We start from the raw sequence: 21,839 nt of genomic DNA on the forward strand, positions 1-21,839 counted from the left end.
CCTTTCATTTATTCATCTCTAGAACGGTTCCTTGAGAAAAATCCCCCCCCTGGACATTGTGCTATTAAGACTTCTAAAGCTGTGAGGCCAGGTAACAATGGAGTTGAGTCAGGTCATCTAAAAAAGGTCAGGGGTGTAGAAGACTTGACCTATTTGGACTGGCACACAAGGCCAAAGGGAATACAGTGCTCCAGCACCGTCGCCAAAGACACAGGGATTACTAGACTTACCACAGACCCAGGTCATAACTACACACTGTTGCCACAGACAAGGAATTGCCACACAGATCAATTGGTGAGAGATAAAGGACAGCCTCTGTTTGGTAATGCAGTGATTGCAGCCGTTTGATCAGTATCAGCTTCTTTCTGTTGATAGAATCACATCCACTCACAAGAGTTGAGCTTGTCAAGTGACCCGACAAACATCACCCGACAAACACAAAACTGACTGCAACCACAGAGATGGAACAATCAGAAGAAAATAGAAAAAGAGAACAAAATGTACAGAATGAGCCAGCTTGCAAAAGGAGTGAAAGAAAGAGGTCAGCGAGTTGCAAAACCCTGTGTAACAGGAATGACCAGAATCAGAGCTGTAGGCGTCTGGAGCCTGTATCAAACATGACTAAGCAATCAGAACACAACCCCTGTTGATTAAATCAATGTAGTAATGAATAGTACAGCCACCTGGGATTAACTATGGAAAACAGCCCTGTTTCATGAAGGCTTGGCGGCAAACCCGCTTTTTTTGGTTCTCAACATGGTGTACAACTTCAACCACAGCTTTCCACCTTGGTGACGGATTTGTTTAGTCCAGGACTGATTGTACAGCTTGTTTTAAAAAAAAATATTATCAGCCTGTGACTCAAAATGGCGGGTCAAACTATCCATTCAATGGGGGGGTCTGAATTTAGATTAAAATTCAGTTTTAAAAAGTATTTGTCACATTCTTAGTGAACATGATGCATTTCCTCAGTTACAACCTGTCTGTATACAAGACACATGTGGTCACCGTTGCAACAGACAATGTGATGTAGGGCTGAGACTAGCAGTGCATGATATTTACCAAATATTGCAATTATGATTTAACTTGCCATTTAGATCAAAACAGTTTGCTGAACTGTTGTAATCATAGAAATAAAAATAGCCTGGCTGATTCTATGCTTGGTGTAGTTTGGCATGACAACGAAAGAACAAGCAAGGTACAGTAGAAGTTGTGACAGGGTAGGAACCAGTGTTGGCCAGTTTCCCAGGGGACCCTTATTACGTTTGAATGTTACATTCATGGCGTTTAAGAATAAATTGCCACCTCTTGCGATATGCATATTGTACAAGTCAATATTGCAATTTCGATAATAATTTGAATAATTGTGCAGCCCTAGCTGAGTCTGTGAAATGTTATTCCATAAGCTGTGAGAACAGGATACCATTAATGCAAAGATAGCTTCATGTGCATTTGAAAGCTACCAATAACACATAGGATCTGATGGAGAAGAACACACGACAGCACACAAATAATGTGATAATTATGGCTACTCGTTTTTTTACTTCTGAAAGTTAGCAGATAGTCTGTTAAATGTACATTATTAAAAAAAGGCCCAACATTTCAACTTCTCAATCTCCAAAAAACAAACATACAAAAACAACCCCCCCCCACCCCCCACACACAAAAAAAAACAACCCAGGACAGTATAAAGCCGCACAATTTTGTACCAGATACTGACAATAATAAAATATGCAATGCTACATTAAGTGGTTAAAAATACATGAGGGGAAAAAGTATATTGATTTTTAAAAAAAAAAATAAAAAAAACATCTTTAAAGAATATACATTGCTATTTTTCGTAACTAGCCAGGATTTTAGTCAAAAGTGCATTCTATATTACAAATATGAAAGGAGGAGAATCATACAGTAAATCGGAAGAGAAAATGTTACACAACAAAAGAGGAAACTAGATATGAGGCAGACAAACACCTCAATGTATTTCAGATCAGATGAAGCAGGGAGGGGCTAGTGTAAGAATCGCCAAAGCAGAAGGAACAACACTACTCGATCACTCTTTGGGAGTCCATATTAGAGCCAGTCTATTTCCTTACAGGAAATAATAAACAAATGTATGAACCAAACAACATTTCCTTATGCCATGGTCCCTTCCACACTCTCCACGTCCAGATTGATTCCCCTCCTTTTCCTTGCCCAAACAACCACTCACCAAACCAATCACCTCCCTCCATGCACCCGACACATCACTCACTCCCACAATGCGTCGTCAGTCCCTCCCTTTCACTGCGCCTCACTCACGCAGCAGTAAAGTGCAGAGGACACACAAATGACTAAGCTTTTCAAAACTAACGTAACAAAATAAACCTCATAGTGAAACATTGTGAAAAACACTAAGTAACTCATGGTTAAGCCGATACAGAGGCCCTACTAACAGACCCACAGTAACGACAGAATGGTTGTAGCTCTCTAGAGGGTGGGTATCTCTGTCCACTGTTAAACCAAATTCAATGGGCCTTGCTCATGGCCTGCTATTGTTCCTCTTCAGTTTCTCCCAATATGCAAACACAGTAACCTGATCCACTACTACGCTATACCTATTGTGTTAATCCACAGAAACATATATCAGACATATTCTTGTGTGCAAATCACCCCCAGCACCCCCTTCAAGAGATGGCATGGCTTCACCAGGGTGTGTGCATAGAGGGAGAGACCCAGAAACTATGTAAAGCAGCTTTTGTACAACAGCACCAGAGGGGTTCCATTTTGCCATTACTGAGACATGTTGCTCCTCACCACTCATTCTGATCTGAGAACAGTCCCAGACAGGGTGAAGGGGCGGCGGACAACATCCTGCAACCCACTATCAACAATCCCACAAGACAGAATCTCTCTCTGTTATCCATCAACACTAACAACAACCGGACTGTCAGAACATCATACAATGGGACAGCGGGAACATTCACACACACACACACACACACACAAAAAGGTTACATATACCAATGTGATTTCTTTGAGTAAATGTACAACTTGAGTAAATGTATCTACACGAGAAATTGAAACGCATGTTAGACATAATCCTCCAACCTTTCCTATGACTATCACTCAACAGTATGTTCAGAGCGAGGTGAGAACAATTCTTCGGTCTGAAACCGAATGTAGCATATTTCAAGAAATTATTACTTGAAAATAACATTTGATTGCTAAACCGTTAGCCAATATCCCTCCATCTAGGCAACATTCAACGTGTTTTGATTCATCATTATTTGCCAACGTGGGCGATAGGGCCTCAATGTTTGTGTAACCTAAAACTAAGAGAAGAAACTGTTACATTGCAAACAAGTGTCATGCTCCACACCAAGCTGTGGAATATAGGCTGGTTGGGGAAAAATACATATTTTTCAGTTATGAGTTGTGCTGAAAAAGTCAGAACTTCTGAATGTGTTCTAATGGCCTTTTACAGGGTGACCCGTATCATCATCATCATCATCATCATCATCATCATCTCGGCAGCAGCAGCGGGAGAGAGACAGAGGAGCGAGAGACAGAGAAAGAAAGAGATAGAGAAAGAAAGCGAGAGAGACAGAAGAGAGACGCGAGGTCCAGGTTGGGTCGTATGTGAGGACCCGTCACAGTGGCAGTATTTAACTGTTTTGATGACAGAAGACAAACAAGAAAATACACAAACAAAACAGCAGAATCCCTTGACAAGCATTGTGTGAGAAGTGAGACCAGTGATGTCATACTGCTTTTTGAAGTGTGTGTGTGTATGTACATGGCGGCACGTTCAGGATCATCAGGTTTGTTCTGTTGGGAACATTTGACCTTGTCAGCTCGAAGGCTGTATGTCAGTCAAGAAGACAAATCCCAGAACTGCATCACAACAACACAACCAATCCCACTCTGTTACAGTACAGTCCAGATGTTACGAGATCTAGCCTGTGTATAGAAGTGTGTAGTACTGCAATGGAAAGCACCAATTAACCAGAATCTCTGTCGCAACAGACTAGTAGTAGCACTAACAGCCATTTTCTAACTTCCCCACTGTGACCTGTGGCAGTGATTCCTGGCCTACTGCTGGTAGAGCCAGTGTGGAATGCCTCAGGAGACAGTGGGAGACCCAGTTGGCACCAGGTTGGTAAACATTCAACGAGAACTTGGTGACCCCATGGTCCTACGGGTCAGCCTTAGGACTTACAACTCCCCCAGAACTGTGCAACCGTTGTTTAAGTCAGTTGACATGAAGGACTAAGTTGATGAAATGGATCCGCTACCTGGATAAGGAACCACTAGCAGAATAATGACATTAGCAACCGTCAGTGGAGAGGATAAAATGGACACAAACAAGGGATAACTCACATACCGGTACACACACAGCCTTCTACCATGGGAGGCAGGTTGTCTTAGAATACAGGATTTTCTAAGAATATTTTCACAAGAAAAGATATGAGCAAGAGGTTGTAAAATCTGTGTCAGTTGACCTGGGTCTCTAGCTAAGTGGGTCACTCACTTATCTAAAGTGTAGACTGAAAGTGTACCTGTCTGTATCCCTCACACACTGGTGTGTACTGAGCTCTGAGTGTCTTGTTCATATCAGTCTTCGAGGGGCCGCTCTACACCAGGGGCCAGGGAGAGTTGGGGTGGGGGTAATCGAGGTGTGGCAGGCAGGCCTGGAGCCCACATAGGGTTCAGTGATGCTGGGGGGCCCCAGGCCCCTTGTCCTGTGGTGCCATGTAACGCAGGTAGCTGCTGTCCTCCTGTCCACAGTGGGTGAGGGGCTCGCTCTTGAAGAGTGCGGGGGGAGGGGAGACGGGGGGCACAGGCAGGAGGTGGTGGGGCAGAGGGAGTGCTTGCAGGGGCGTGCCGGGGTGGTGCTGCTGTTGTTGCGACGTTTGGTTGTGAGGGAGATGGTGAGAGGGGGTCATGTGCAGATGGGAGAAGGTGGGGTGGCCCACGGGTGCGCGTGGGGGAAGAGCCCCCCCTGTCGGGCTGAGGCCCAGAGGGGTGGAGGTGGTGGCAGCTAAGGGGGCGAGGCCCGGGCCGGGGCCAGAGGAGGAGGTGGCAGAGAGGTGGAGAGGCAGGGGGAGGCTGCTGGCCTGCAGGGTCACAGGGCTGGTGACCCGGAAGCACTTCTCCTTGTGGGCCTTGAGCATGTTGGAGAAGCGGAAGCGCTGGCTGCACAACTCGCAGGGGTAGGGCTTCTCTCCTGTGTGAGTGCGGCGGTGGCGCTTCATGTTGGGCCGGCTGGTGAAGCTCTTCCCACAGATCTCACAGATGAATGGCTTCTCTCCTGCAGGAGACAGGGACAGAGAGAAAGGAGAGAGAGAGCGCGAGGAGATGGGTGATTTAGTCCCTGACTCTCCTTAATTAGTTTAACTTCATGCATGAGAAGAATAATATACCACCTGGCAACACTTTTTGTCCTGTGCTGATTAAACCATCTCTGAACTTTATGAAGAAGTTAACTTTACAATCAGACAATGTCCCTGTAGGAGAGCATGAGGGGTCATTGCTGTCTAACCACCCACTCAGCAGGCAGCGATGCCAGTTCACACTTTGGGATGAGAGGAGATGAGAAAATGAACAACGGCTGTCCATTCGAGAGCTGCTCTCATTAACCTTTCATTCAATGTGCCCGTTACCACCCCCGTACACTCATTCACAGCACACTCAAAGCATCTCTCGGCTTTAATCTGAGCTGCATGTTTTCTGAGAGGCTCCGGTAAACCATTTACAGTATGACAGTGAATCATTTAATTGTGACAAATTATACTGGAGCCTTTTGTTAATGTCCTGCAACTTCTGTGTAGTAGGTAAGTTCCAGAGGAAAGCATAAACCTTGGGGGGGGGGGGAAGGAAAAAGAAGGACGAAGAAGAAGACTGTGTATTACAAGGCATCACTGGGTGTGTCTGACCACAGGAGGCCAAATCGGTCAGCGGCGGCCAGGAGAGGGTAAAATAATTACACCTTACAAAGAGAACCACCAGGGAGTGCAGGGAATCCACCCACACTAGGGAGGGAGAAATTAAAAGGACTGAAAAAGAACATGCCTGGTCCCGATGTTCTGCTTTGGAAAAGGAGAAAAGTATCAGGGGAGAAAATGTAAGATGTAATATAGAATGTGTCAGGGTAGTCATTATAAGTAGACATGGCGGAGAGGCACCACTGATGCTTTGCCACCCTCTCATTATAGAGGCTGGGCGAGGTCTCGGTACTGTTCGCCTTGAGACGCCCCGTTGCTTTCCTTTTATAGAGCATCTACGGAGTCTAACTGACTAGGGATCAAGACTGAAGGCCATGCAGACTCTCCAGTAAATGGGACGGCTTTGGTCAGGGAGAACCTCCGAATGTTAACAAATGAAGAGGTCTGGCTTCTAACGTTATTGAAAGACCAGCGTCTGAATATTTGGTTTCAAACATTTCGATGACATGAAAAAGCTCAAAGGCTTTTATAGTCCTTGGAGGGTGAGCTTCGTAATTGCACGTTTGTGTCACACAAATTCCTCAGTGAGTGTGTGAGAGTGTAAACTGGTGTGTGTTCACTGTGTCTTACCTGTGTGTGTTTTCATGTGCTCGTCAAAGTACTGCTTCATGTTGAAGTCCTTGCCACACCACTGACACATGAACTGCTTGTGTCCGATGTGGATGCTCATGTGGGAGCGTAGCTGGTACTTATACTGGAACCTCTCAGCACAGTTCTATAGAGAGACAGGGAGAGAGAGAGAGAGACATTTAGGGTGTCCCAAACGGCAACCTATTCCCTAGTAAGTGCACTACTTTTGACCAGGGCCCATAGGGGGTGGTAGTACACAATATATGGAAATAGGGTGCCATTTGAGACGTAGCCATTTAGACGACATAGCACGTACACAATCATTCCTGGAATGGAAATTCACGAGGGCTACTGTATAACACGGTATCATCAGCCCAGCCATGCAATTTATAAACTTGATCTCCACTATAAAACGCATCTAGACATTATCTCATTTCTTTTAGACTAACATTTATTTTTCAACAATGGAGATTTGCGTAAACCTTGCTGTCTAGCTCTGACATTTGCAACATTGTTTCAATATTCAAATTTGATCTCCAGGTGTCCTGTAGTAATGAACGAGTCGGGAAAGGACAGACAGGCAGCGGTTCTCTGCCAGTCGAAATCAGGCTTATAAACAGCGTGTACATGTCACACATGGCTAATAGAACGCCAAACTCTTCACTGAGACCATGCTGAGACATCAATCCATGGGTGAGTCGGTACCACATTTTCATTTGTGCCAAAATCTAATTGAAAGAAAAGTTGTATTGCAAATATAGAAGGCTATGGTCCGAAACAGGCTTTTAGAAGTGCTGTTTTTATTTGATAACTCATCGTTAATGCCGGCTTTGCTGTGCTTTTCCAATACATAAGCACCTCCCATTCCTAGCGATAAAATAATCGTATTAAGTTATAGAAAAGTTTTACTGAGTGTGAAGTTTCAAATGCATTCTGTCATTACTAAATGTGTAATGGGATAGGTATTTTAACATGACAATTTAATATTCAGTCGTCTTCCTCAAATTAAGAGGATGATGACGCAATCTATGCGAGAGGGAATAAATCTGAATATATTGGTCCTCAACTTACGGCTCAGACACTTCAAGCAGTATAAATAGAGTTACTTGCCCCAGGGCAGCTAGTTATGAAGGAATCTTTGCCAAAGAAATGTACCTTGCTAAAAGGTGAGCCTCGTTGTACCGGTTATCCAGAGTTGAACTCAGAGTTGACCGAAGTTACCTCTCTAACTGCTCAAACCTGATTTGCAGTATTGAGCTCTGCTGATTAAACGGTCCTATGCAGATGGTTGAAAAAAAAACTAATCAGGAATTAACATTTGTTTTCAAAATGTTTTCACACTTTTACAGTGTTCGTTTCATCAGCTTTTGTACAACAATATTATACAAAACACAGGAAAAACAGAGTTTTGACTGCACTGGGTCTTTAAAAAGTAAACAGTCCAAAATTCCAGTCTGTATTTTTATTCCAATTATTCTCTACACCATGTGTATTCATGGTCTGCTAATGTTTGACATGGACATGTTACACCAGCTAGCCGTTGCTCCAACTGTGTGACCATAAACATTTAGGGATAGTTTATATGTAGTCAAGTGTGCCTTGGTTCAATAGTAATCCCCATTTTGGAGCAGTCACAGGAGAGCAGGCCATATTCCTCTGTTCAAACAACCCATAGTTGTCTGAATCCTGCTCAGTTTGTCTGAGTTAGCCATTCAAACCTTACCAGCTAGAAGTCAATATTTAAGGATTCTAATACAAATTAGAGGTCGACCGATTATGATTTTTCAACACCGATACCGATTATTGGAGGCCCAAAAAAGCCGATACCGATTAAATCGGCCGATTTTTTGCTTTTATTTATTTGTAATAATGACAGTTACAACAATACTGAATGAACACTTATTTTAACTTAATATAATACATCAATAAAATCAATTTAGCCTCAAATAAATAATGAAACATGTTCAATTTGGTTTAAATAATGCAGAAACAAAGTGTTGGAGAAGAAAGTAATATGTGCCAATATGCAATATTTGCCGTGTATGTGCCATGTAAAAATGTGTGCCATGTAAAAATGTGCCATGTAAAAAAGCTAACGTTTAAGTTCCTTGCTCAGAACATGAGAACATATGAAAGTTGGTGGTTCCTTTTAACATGAGACTTCAATATTCCAAGGTAAGAGGTTTTAGGTTGTAGTTAATATAGTAGTTATAGGACTATTTCTCTCTATACCATTTGTATTTCATATACCTTTGACTATTGGATGTTCTTATAGGCACTATAGTATTGCCAGTGTAACAGTATAGCTTCTTGCCACACATCCGTCATAATTAAGTGTGGCAAGTGTGGCACACTTCCGTCATAATTACGTACAATTCTGGCAAATTAGTTCACAATGAGACAGGCAGCCCAAACTGTTGCATATGACTAAATTTCACCTGACACAATTTCACCTGGTTAATATTGCCTGCTAAACTGGATTAGTAGTTATAACTAGTGATTATGAATGATTGTTTTTTATAAGATAAGTTTAATGCTAGCTAGCAATTTACCTTGGCTTCTACTGCATTCACGTAACAGGCAGGCTCCTGGTGGAGTGCAATGGTTAGAGCGTTGGACTAGTTAACTGTACGGTTGCAAGATTGGAACCCCTGAGCTGACAAGGTGAAAATCTGTCGTTCTGCCCCAATTAAAATCGGCCATTCCGATTAATCGGCCGACCTCTAATACAAATACATTAAAAATGGACACTATTCATACTCTGATGAAATACTGTCCTTATAAAACAAATATTAATGAAAAAAGTGTATACACTCTATAAAGTAATCTTGAACTTAGTCTTCTCCAGACCGAAAGCAGGTGGATGTTCTATTTAAAAACTCTCCACCCGTCATGCATGAATGAAGATTTGGTATTGAAGGGTTTCTGTAACTGGTATATTGTCACTTATTGGTGTTCCATATCCCCATCTAGTGGTCTCTCTAGCACCCCTACTCTATTACAATCCTGTGTTACATATTCTGAACAAATGTTCACATGGTATATGTAACAGTAATATTTGATGTTATTTCTCTTTTCCCTTTCGTATATAACCTAGATCAGGCATTCTATGGTACAATTGTTCTGATGTGTTTTCTTGCTTGATCATGTGACATATGCAATTATCCTTGAAACAAAGCCAGACGTGCCTGCCGACAATTCCAACTGATGATGGCCTGAGGCCGAAATGTTTGTGTTTTGTTTTCACCTTTCATTTATGCACTATGATGTTTATTGAAACATCTTTATTTTGCTTTCAAGCCTCAGTTTTGGATATATATATTTTTTGACAGTGTGTGTGTGTCCATCTCTTCCAATACCCTATAAAGTGAAATAAATCTTCTGTTTCAGTCTGTGTTTGAGTGTGGGAAGGACAGTGCGACTGCAAGTCTAAACAGCTCACCTCACAGCGGAAGGGCTTCTCCCCAGAGTGCTGCAGCGAGTGAACCTTCAGGGACATGCTGCGCTTGAACGACTTGCCACAGGTCTCACAGGTGAACGGCATGTCTTTAGTGTGAGCTGCAGAGAGGAAGGAACAGGTTAAAGGTGGGTGCCAACCAGAGCGGGACAGGGGATAGATATTGGGGCCGTTAAAACAGTGATTCATCGTGCTCAAAAGTGAAGAGTATTCATTTTCTCGCTCTCGATAAAAGAGAGCTTTGAATGTTGCTCCGTGAAAGAGCTAGAAAGGCAAAAGAGGGTGAGTTAGTTCCAATTGATACAGATGTACAGAGACTTGCAAAAGTATTCATACCCATTGGATTTCTTCACATTTTAATGATACAAAGTGGGATTAAAATGGATTTAAAATGTCATTTTTTTGTCAACAATCTACTCAAAATATCAAAGTGGAAGAATAATTCCATATTGATAACTAAAATATACTTGTTGCCTAAGTATCTAGCCCCTTTGTTTAAGCAAGCCTAAATGAGTTCAGGAGTAAAATGTCTCTTAACAAATCACATAAGCTACATGGACTCACTGTGTGAAATAATAGGGGTTGACATGATTGAGTGACCAACCCTTCCTCTGTCCCCCATACATACCACATATGTATTATCCCTCAGTCAAGTATTGCATTTCAAGCACAGATTGAACTACAAAGACCAGGGAGCTTTTCTAAAGCCTGATGGGAGAAAACTGAGGACGGATCAACAACATTGTAGTGACTCCACAACCATGACTTAAATGACAGAGTGAAAAGAGTACAAATGTACAGAATACAAATATTCCAAAACATGCATCTTGTATGCAACAAGGTACTGAAGTAATACTGTAAATGAATACACCTTTTGGCCTAAGTGCAAAGCCTTATGTTTTGGGCAAATCCAACACGAAACGGGATGGAGCTAAGCACAGACAAAATCCTAGAGGCAAACCTGCTTCAGTCTGCTTTACACCAGACACTGGGAGAGGAATTCACCTTTCAGTGAGACAATAACATACAACACAAGGGCAAATGTACACTGGTTGCTTAGCAAGAAGAAAGTGAATGTTCCTGAGTGGCCAAGTGACAGTTTTGACTTAAATCTGCTTGAAAATCTATGGCAAGACTTCAGAAATGACTGGCCATGCTCTGTAACATCTTGACAGAGCTTGAAGAATTATGAAAAGAATAATGGGCTAATATTGCACAACAAAAGGTGTGTAGCTCTTATAGACTTACCCAAGAAAACTCACGGTTGTAATCACTGCCAAAGGTGTTATCTAACATATATCGACTCAGGGAGCTGAAGAATACTTATGCAACAACTATATATTTTTGTTATTTAACTCATATTAATCTTTTTTTTTTTATGTTAAAAATGTTCTTCTACTTTGACAGAGTATTTTGTGTAGGTTGTTGTCAAATTTAAATCAATTTTAATCCCACTTTGTAACAAAATGTGCAGAAACCCAAGGCGGAAGAATACTTTACCAAGGCAATGCACATCCTATTAGGGACATTTGGGAGTTACCAGAAAGAGCAGGAACAGACTAACTGGAGTCCACCTACCAACCATGTGCTTGCGGACATGAGCCATCGTGTAGAACTTCTTGTCACAGATCTCACAGGCAAACTTCTTCTCTGCGTAGCCGTGCACGATCTTGATGTGCTCGTGCAGCGACCACAGCTTCTTGAAAGACTTGTTGCAGGAGACGCACTGAGCAGCAGAACACCACACACAGATGACACATTCAGTAATGTTGTTTTGTGCCATTGATTACCCTGACACAATCTAAGAACAGGAGCAAGCAATTGAGACAATCACAGTGTCTGGAGCTGCAGGTGGTATTTCCCACACTGCTGTAACAGTATCTGCCTAGGCTGGTTCCTAACGCTCCGATTCCCTCTGCTGGACAAAAACGTTTCTTACATCCTTCAAGCCCCAGGAATCTGGCCTTGATGACAGACAGATTTCACTGTACCTGGTACGTAACTGTAGCCAATGTACCCAATCAATGGAGTCGTTTTGATTGCTCAGGTCAAAAACACCTTGTACAGTTAATTAAAAACCAGAGACCAGGTCTGCGTCCCAAATGGCCCGCTACTCCCTACATAGTGCACTACTTTTGACCAGGGCTCCATATGGCGCTGGTCAAAAGTGGTAAACTGTATAGGGAATTGGGGGTCATTTGGGACACGCTCCAGCTCTCCTTACCTGGATGTTCTTTTCACAGTCAGTCTGCTGGTGTAAGGCCAGCTCACTCTCCAGGACAAACTTCTTGCCACACTTGTCACAGATTTGCATGCGTCTGTGTGTGACATTCATGTGCTTCTCCAGGTACCAGCGGGTGTTGAAGACACGGGGGCACTTCTCACACGCCAGCGTCTCCCGCTCCTCCCCATCCGCTTTATCCCCTGTGGCAGAGCCACCTGAGGGGGTCCCCTTGCCCTCCCTGGCAGTCCGGCGTGTCCTCTTGGGCGGCTGGGTGGTCTTCTTCCGTCGGCCCCTGGTGGTCATGCCGGTGGTGCTCAGAGCGGTGCACTGGGTCTTCCTCCGGGACTGGCTGGTAGCGGGGACCACCCCACGCCGAGCCCTCTTGGCTCTCGTTCTACGACTCTCTATTTCTTCCTCCTCTTCAACTTCATCTTCTTCCACATCTTCCTCATCTTCTTCCTCCTCCTCCTCCTCGCTGCAGTGTCTCTCTGAGGCATCGGTTTGGGGGGCGGACTTGTCCCCCTTTGATACGTTAAGTGTCTGATTATTCAGGTTGACCTCCACGATGATCTGCTCCCGATTTAATGACTCCTCCTCTTCCTCTGAGTCCTCGGAGGTGCCCCCATTGCCTGCCTGGGCCCCCTGCGCGCCCCCCTCCTGCCCTACTGTCCCCTCTCTGTAGTACTGCTGCTGGGGGGAGGTAACATGCTGCGGGGACAGCTGACTGGGAGTCTGGTCACCCATGGGGGTCTTGGCTGCCATCTTGTTGTCCACTAGCACAGAGTAAGGCTTGCCCCCGCCCTCCCGCTTGTACAGCTTGCCCGTTAGGTCCAGGTCTGGGGCGGGGGAGTGGTAGTAGGACTGGGCCACCTGCTGCGTTCTGCGCCCCTCCTGTGACATCCCACCTGGGCTGGACACCTCTCCCTTCAGGCTCTGGCAGGATTTCATGTGTGTGGGAGGGGAAGACTGTAGTAGTGCTAGTTGAAGCTCAGCCAGAGGTTTGTTAGCAGTGTTGGTATTCTTAAACTGTGAGAGTAACCTCGCTATGTTGTAAGGAGGGGCAGGGGGAACGGAAACAATCCCCCACCCCTCCCGCCACTGAGGAGACAGGAAGGAGGAAGGGGCGAAGGGAAGAAAGCGTCACCCAGATTCAAACAGGGGATCCATGCTCACCACAGGACAAAGGCTGAGGACAGACCGTGAGTGGCATTCTGCTACAAGCTTAGGCTTCTGTTGAGCTTGAATCTCAAAGTTTCTCTGGAAGCTGTGGTGTCTGCTCTTCAACCTCGATGAGGTTTTGGTCTCTCCGCAGATGGAGCCTCTCAGGTTAGTCTCTCACTCGAGGCTGTCAGTGTTATACTGTCCGTTAGGGCTTCAGTCTTTAAGCTTCTGTCTTGAGGGTGAGCTTCACGCTGGACGTTGAGCTGCAGTCAGAACTTCTGTGCCTCGTTTCAGGAGCCATCTGCAATCTGCCGCCTGTGAGAGCAAGAGAAATGGAGAACGAGAGATTAGGCTCAATTCGGTGACAAGCGTGTGGTGCTGCCTCAGAGTGAGTGTGTCTGATGTGAAACTACAACCTGGGGAAGGCGTTGTGAACTGAGACTGAGCCATGCTTCACCGCAACCGTTTCACTGGCATGTGTGAACATCCAAACCACACGCATCAGTGCTCTGTGAGAGAGGACAACCCCAAACACAGTCCTCCTGCTCTTCACAATCTATTTATGCTTTCAGGTCAAGTCATTTTTCATTAATCTCAACATCTTGTTAACCAGACTTGATATATGCCATCCTATCATCCGCTCACATTTAATCAGAAAACCCATCTTCCATCTCAACCCGGCTTTCAAAAGACCAGTTTCACAAATCAATACCTCAATCTCAGCTTTCACATTTCAATAGTGGTCACACTTAACACACTGACTTGCCTAGTTAAATAACGGTTCAATAAAACTAAATAAATACACTGACATATATATAACAATATTCATAAGCTGGTATGAAATACACAATATTGCTTTATTTACTTTGCTTTTATTTAACCAGGTAAGTCATTGAGAACACATTCTCTTCTACAATAACGATTAATTAACGAAGCAATGAATATTGGCAATCATGTAGGCCTATCTTTCGACAAACTTACTGAAAAAGTAAGCAATCTGCTCTTCCAGGTGTTTCAATTGGCTTCTTGAACTCTGATTAGGGGGTGTGCTACTATGTATGATTTGCAATCGTACCTTAACGGCTATAAAATGTCATTTGACCCCCCCCCACCCTCCCACCCACCCTTCCCCTCTATTGTGGCAGTTACAAAGCACAAAATAACCACAGCATGGGAGCTGTAAATGAGTTCAACCACAGGAAACTGTACATCAGCTTCTCTGTTTGAGTGAGTGATTGAGTAGACCTGCACAGCGCATGTGTGCAAGTGATCAAAGAACAAAAAAATATACTGTTTGTAAATGTAAACAAAGCTCTTGCAATATCCTTGTTGCTTGGCTTTTGAGGGGTCGTTTACTGTCCGCCCCTATAACACTGTCATGGCAGTGACCCTCAAGGCACAGTGCAGTGACCCTCAAGGCACAGTGCGCGAGGAGATGACACTGGTATTGAAACATTTAAGTCAGACATAGCTACAACTTTAAGCTTTTTGTTATTTCCACCATGTATGTTAGACCCCAAAATGACCTTGGGCACGGGACGCTGACTCAGCACTGGGGTTGGCTTCTTGATTTGCAACAACTTCGAGAGCCACTAGAAGAAAAAATATTTTTTAAATCCTCTCTCATAAACAACAAACATCCTCTGCTCAACGGCCCAGTATAGGTTAACAGTCACAACCCAGCTCCACGATTCTGAGACTTATCAAGCCAAAGAGGCCCTCAAATAACAGATTCCAGCTGGACTGTGTCTGAGGCCGAGCTCCACACACAGCCCCAAACTCTCTGGGTCCACCTCCTCTATCCACTACACTCCAGTTGCGAGAAGTACAATTCTGGAACAGAGCGATTCAAATACACACAAACAAGCACACAGCCTACAGCTGTGTTGACAAAAAAATAAATAGAGGACAGACATGCATAGGCATTTAGACAAAAGCAAAACAATGCACACCCACCCACAACCTTTCTTCCTGTGCATGCTGACTGTCTGATCCTTTCTGAGAAATGGACCGCTCTAGGCGCATTACAACCACAAGAGGAGTGACTGCGCTCCATAGAGCACCTCGTCTCACCTACTGGAGTATTAAACTCCCTCAGATGCTCTCCTGCCCCGTGTGCAGATGTGATGTTATATCTGCCAGAACCAATCCAATAGGCCCTGTACTCTCTGAACAGCTGCTTGTGCACAAGAATGTAGTAGGGTCAGGAAGACAGAGGCCTGTGTGCCTTGATGGTCCCTCTGAGTGGAGTGAGTGTCAAATGAGTCACGGCTTTCCTGATGAGTAGTGCAGGCAGATGTAGGTCTACCTTTACACCACGGGTTTCAAAATCATTCGGAGGGCTGAGTGTCTGCAGGTTTTCCTTTTTCCTTTCAATTAAGACCGAGATAACCAGGTGTGGGGAGTTCCTTACTAATTAGTGACCTTAATTCAATAAAGTACAAGGGTGGAGTGAAAACCCGCAGACACTTGGCCATCCACGGAATGAGTTTGACACGTGCCTAACATCGAAAGACTGAGGGTTCGTTCTGCTCAGTGAAGATTTGCAACGAAATTACTGGACCAGAACTTATGACAACTTTGCACACCCTTAGTGCTGTTCCGGTCATTAACATGATCAAACAGGGAGTGAGATTTTTTTTTTTTTTGGGGGGGGGGGGGGGGGGGGGGGCAAGAGAGCATGTGCAAACATTCCACAACCACACACAGGATAGCTGAGGCTATGCAACTCGTATTTAGTAAAATCCTTACTTAGATGAGTCACAGAGTTTCACTCACAATGAGATAGCACGGCCCTTTGATGTGGTGAGCAGGAAGAGAGACGATTTCACAATATCAGTGGTAATTTTACGATTACCTTGTCAGATCTCAAGGTTAAATTCAGTGTAACGTTGATCGTTTATGACTCTGCTTTTTCCAGTTTGGTAGTGCTGAGCGATTCATGCTTTGAGGTTGGTCCTGTTTCAGCTTGAATATTTAAAAAATTCAGTTTTCAATTATTTATTTCTACATTAAATGCACTATGTACAGTTGGAAGTCGGAAGTTTACATACACTTAGGTTGGAATCATTAAAACTCGTTTTTCAATCACTCCAAAAATGTCTTGTTAAACTATAGTTTTGGCAAGTTGGTTAGTACATCCAGTTTGTGCATGACAAGTCATTTTCCAAACAATTGTTTACAGACAGATTATATCACAATTCAAGTGGGTCAGATGTTTACGAACACTAAGTTGACTGTGCCTTTAAACAGCTTGGAAAGCTTCTGATTGACTCAAATGATGTCAATTAGCCTATTGGAGGTGTACCTGTAGATGTGTTTCAAGGTCTACCTTCAAACTCAGTGCCTCTTTGCTTGACATCATGGGAAAAATCAAAAGACTTAAGCCAAAACAGCAGGAAAAAAATCGTAGTTCTCCACAAGTCTGGTTAATCCTTGGGAGCAATTTCCAAATGCCTGAAGGTACCACGTTCATCTGCACAAACAATAGTACGCAAGTATAAACACCATGGGACAGCGCAGCTGTCATACCGCTCAGAAAGAAGACGCGTTCTGTCTCCTAGAGATGAACGTACTTTGGTGCGAAAAGTGCAAATCAATCCCAGAAAAACATAAAAGGACCTTGTGAAGATGCTGGAGAAAAACCGGTACAAAAGTATCTATTTCCACAGTAAAACGAGTCCTATATCAGCATAACCTGAAAGTCCGCTCAGCAGGGTAGAAAATCGCCATCTGGTCTAGAGGTCGACCGATTAATCGGAATGGCCGATTAATTAGGGCCGATTTCAAATTTTCATAACAATCGGAAATCGGTATTTTTGGGTGCCGATTTGCAGATTTTTAAAATGTATTTTTTATATACCTTTATTTAACTAGGCAAGTCAGTTAAGAACACATTCTTATTTTCAATGACGGCCTAGGAACGGTGGGTTAACTGCCTCGTTCAGGGGCAGAACGACAGATTTTCACCTTGTCAGCTCGGGGGATCCAAACTTGCAACATTACAGTTAACTAGTCCAACGCAATAACGACCTAGCTCTCTCTCGTTGCACTCCACAAGGAGACTGCCTGTTACGTGATTGCAGTAGGTAAGGTAAGCCAAGGTAAGTTGCTAGCTAGCATTAAACTGATCTTATAAAATAACAATCAATCACTAGTTAACTACACATGGTTGATGATATTACTAGATATTATCTGGCGTGTCCTGCGTTGCATATAATCTGACTGAGCATACAAGCATAAAAGCATACAAGTATCTGACTGAGCGGTGGTAGGCAGAAGCAGGCGCGTAAACATTCATTCAAACAGCACTTTCGTGCTTTTTGCCAGCAGCTCTTCGTTGTGCGTCAAGCTTTGCGCTGTTTATGACTTCAAGCCTATCAACTCCCGAGATGAGGCTGGTGTAACCGAAGTGAAATGGCTAGCTTGTTAGCGTGCGCGCTAATAGCGTTTCAAACATCACTCGCTCTGAGCCTTCTAGTAGTTGTTCCCAAGTTCCCATTTGACCCAAGTTGAACAATTTAAAGGCAATGCTACCAAATACTAATTGAGTATGTAAACTTCTGACCCACTGGGAATGTGATGAAAGAAACAAAAGCTGAAATAAATCATTCTCTATACAAACATTCTGACATTTCACATTCTTAAAATAAAAGTGGTGATCCTAACTGACCTAAGACAGCGAATTTTTACCAGGATTAAATGTCAGGAAATGTGAAAAACTGAGTTTAAATGTATTTGGCTAAGGTGTATGTAAACTTTCAACTTCAACTGTATTATGTGAGTTGAATGCTGTAACACAGAATAAAACAATTAATAAAAGTTGCAGTGTGGTTGGTAGTGACTACTCATTACTGCTTATCATTTATTAACCATAATTTATTCACATTACTTTAATCAAATATTTCAGTTGTGTATATTACATGTTTTCATTTATGACTATAATTTTCTCTCATCTCTATAGAGCTGCTGCCTATGCAGTCTGACAAATCACTATTTTAGTAGTTCTTCAAAGTAAATATGGCATACTGTTATGACTATCTATCAATCAATTAGATCATGTATTTTCAGGTAGAGATACCTCGAAGCAACTGCTCTCTTTCCCTCTTGATCTCGCATTCTGTCTCTTATGTAGCAAGAGTAAAATAAATACTACAGCGCACAGTTCGGCACGATCTGATTTATCTCTAGAGAAATTGTGCAATGTCTGCATTGAGCTCACAGAAAAAAAACAGAACAAAATGGAATTCAAATATTTGAACTGACATTGGTCAATTAGTTGTTTAAAAAAAACATTATCGCTCAGCACAACCGTTTGGGCTGCTTTCAAATATTAACTTTGCTCCCTCATCTAAAGTGTCTGCAAGATGGGTTCAAATCCTGTACAGACGGGAATCGCAACTTTATGTAGCTAGTGACATGTCGAGGGTATGCACCAAAGTGTGTCAGCTGAGTCCTTCCCAGAGGTTTAATTTCATTCACCACTGTTTCAACGCATTATTCTGTAGCATTGAATTCCACCCTCTGTCTGTGGACTTTAATGAGCTTTCCCTTTGAGGGAAATGTGTGAGGGTTCACATTCCTGACTCCAAACTCATAAGACCTTAACCAGCTCACTGTGTTGCGCACAGTAGGGGAGCCCCATGCCCTTGTAGGTATTTGTGCCTAAGCTTTCTCGAGATATAGAAGGGCAGCAGTGGTAGGCAATCACACTTTAAACCTCCACAGGCTTCTGCTCTGTCATAATCCTCCATCCAAATGCATGGACTACATTTATTTTTTGCTCTTTCCCTCCCTCAGTGGTGTAAAGTACTTAATAGTACTTACAGGTATTTTTACCTAAGTAGTTTTTTTTGCAGTATCTATACTTTACCATTTATATTTTTGTCAACTTTTACTTCACTACATTCCTAAAGAAAACTATATATTTTTTTACTCCACACATTTTCCCTGACACCCAAAAGTACTTGTTACATTTTGAATGCTTAGCAGGACAGGAAAATGATCAAATTGACACATTTATCAAGAGAACATCCCTTGTCATCCCTACTGCCTCTGATCTGGCAGACTCACTAAACACATGCTTCGTTTGTAAATGATGTCTGAGTGTTGGAGTATGCCCCTGGCTATCTGTAAATTAAAATAAACAAGAAAATACTGCCTGGTTCGCTTAATATAAGGAATGTGAAATGATATACACTTTAATTGAAGTATATTTTAGCAATTACATTTACTTTTGATACTTAAGTATATTTCAAACCAAATGCTTTTACTGAAGTAGTATTTTACTGGTTGACTTTCACTTTTTGTTTATTTTTTTAAAAACATTTTCTATTAAGGCATCTTTACTTTTACTCAAGTATGAGAATTAGGTACTTTTCCCACCACAGCCCTCTCTGTGACAACACAGGAAAGGAAGAGGGGAAAGGATCGGATGATGAAATGCAACAATGTAGGCTAATGAGATGGTCCACGGTGACGCTCAGTTTTGACAGATGAGAAGTCTGTCAAATTTAAAACACTAATAACAAACACATACTGAAATCTCTTAAAATACATGCCACAGTGATTAGTGGGAGCTTGCCATTTAGCTACTATTGACAAAAACATGTATCTATGAAGTTGGGTCTGACAATATGATATGAAGGAACTGGAAGCAAAATGTTTGAATGTTGTTTTACAAATGAGGCTATATTCAACACAACGAACGTGTGCATGGCAAAAGACACCTAATAAAAGAGTCTGCACAACCGACATATTGTGCTCAATAAAAGTTGACATTTTGTTTCGCAAGGATTGGCAAGGCAGCAGCTGGGCCTAAATCACGGCTGACACACTGCAAAGCAATCCTTTGCCCCCTACTCAAACATAACAGACTATCTAGCACGAATGCTAACTCTGCTTCGCTTGTAATCAATCTGGCCTAGCTAGCTATTTTGCCAGCTGGCTAGCTAGGTTAACTTGCTAGCTACGTCAATTTGGCGCTGACGCGTTACCAACCCACGATATATTTTCATAATACTAACAGATTGATAAAATACGGATGGCTATATTAGTTGAATCCTACAACCTCCAAAGCAACGCAGATTAACAACGGTTACATGCAGTTTTGTTGGTAACAACCAACTTTAAAAATAAGTGCAAAGGGTTAAACAAAAAGGAAACATTGGTTGGTCAAGACCATCGGACGGAAGGCCGTTCGGCTAGCCAATTTATTAGCTAACAAACAACTAACAAGGTATATTCAGTTTACAGTAGCTATCTAAAGACATACGCTTTTATTTTACATTGGTTGGAAATCGACATACTAACAAGACAGAAACCGTGCACTGTCCGTTTCACCAGAAATAATACTAGCTTACATAGCTAGCGCAAATGTGAATTACCATGGCACACGGCTAACGTTAGCTAGCAAATCCTAGCTAATCACAGACGACTTTCACTTTTTTTTAACCCAAAACCTCCCAGATATAAATCGGCTAAACCGAGATTTTACACTAGTATACACTATTGCAGCATCAAATCTTATACATCGTTTATACAAATCAAGGTTAAATATGTCAATATTTGTTAATAAAATTGTTTAACAATCATAGCTACAAGAATATTTTAAATTCGCTCTTCCCCATGAAAAACCTAGCAAGATAGCACACAGCTCGTTACATACTCAATGACGGTTTATTGTCAGCAGTCTAGCTTGATAATAACCAAGACAATACAATCGTTAAGAAAATAATTACTTTGTCTTGCATTGTAGACAAATGTCATGTTTGTAAATATATTAAAAAATGTACAATAACTTGTAGATAAATGTTACCTTCGGTGAGAGCGCCCTCTTTCTCATTTCGTGCAATCAGAGTTGCAGGGATTCTAGAGTGCTGCAGACGCACAAAAAGAGCCAGCTACTGTTGCAGTTCACCACTGTTTGATAATCCTATTGCATGCTCGATTGCAAATGTGTTTACTAATGCATTTTTAGAATGTATGACACTGATATGTTAGCAGTAGACTCGGTGCTACTGTAGATCCATCGCTACGTGGCCCAGCCAAGGTCTCGCTCGCACTAACGTTACTGACTCTCGCTCATCCTAGGCACTGACAGGCAGGCCGCTGTCTGGGTTGGGTAAGCGCGCCACAATTTTTTCGTCTTCTATCCAAACCAGACTGGGCACAATGCGCGCACTCGTGTCTGTCCCCATCTTTAGCCGGGAAATTACGAGAAAACCAGAGCTGGATTAGACACGGAATCAGTTACTGGAAAAAGCGAACGACTGCATGAAATGTACATCTAAATGACAATGCCCAGATGTTGAGGGAGATTTATTTTGGATACAGTATTTTACTTTATACATTTTTTTTCATTGCCCATTTCCTGGACATAGAAGCCTATAAGGATGGATGGATGTATGTACTAACCAAACAGATTGAGACTGCTCCGTTGTTC

At 42.7% G+C, this 21,839-nt stretch overlaps 1 protein-coding gene across 1 annotated transcript; it reads right to left on the reverse strand.

Annotated features, from left to right (window-relative positions):
• Positions 1-1,514: 1,514 nt before the first annotated feature.
• On the reverse strand, positions 1,515-21,736 carry LOC110538153 (zinc finger protein 652). Its single transcript, XM_021624783.3, has 6 exons — positions 21,213-21,736; positions 12,236-13,711; positions 11,590-11,737; positions 9,997-10,112; positions 6,555-6,699; positions 1,515-5,290 (listed from the first exon to the last, which is right to left on the reverse strand). The coding sequence occupies exons 2-6, from the start codon at positions 13,181-13,183 to the stop codon at positions 4,689-4,691; spliced, it is 1,959 nt and encodes a 652-aa protein (XP_021480458.3). The 5' UTR covers positions 13,184-13,711; positions 21,213-21,736; the 3' UTR covers positions 1,515-4,688.
• Positions 21,737-21,839: the final 103 nt, after the last annotated feature.

Source organism: Oncorhynchus mykiss, chromosome 12 (assembly GCF_057628025.1).
Source record: "Oncorhynchus mykiss isolate SJ-2025 chromosome 12, ASM5762802v1, whole genome shotgun sequence".
Classification (NCBI taxonomy): Eukaryota; Metazoa; Chordata; class Actinopteri; order Salmoniformes; family Salmonidae; genus Oncorhynchus; species Oncorhynchus mykiss.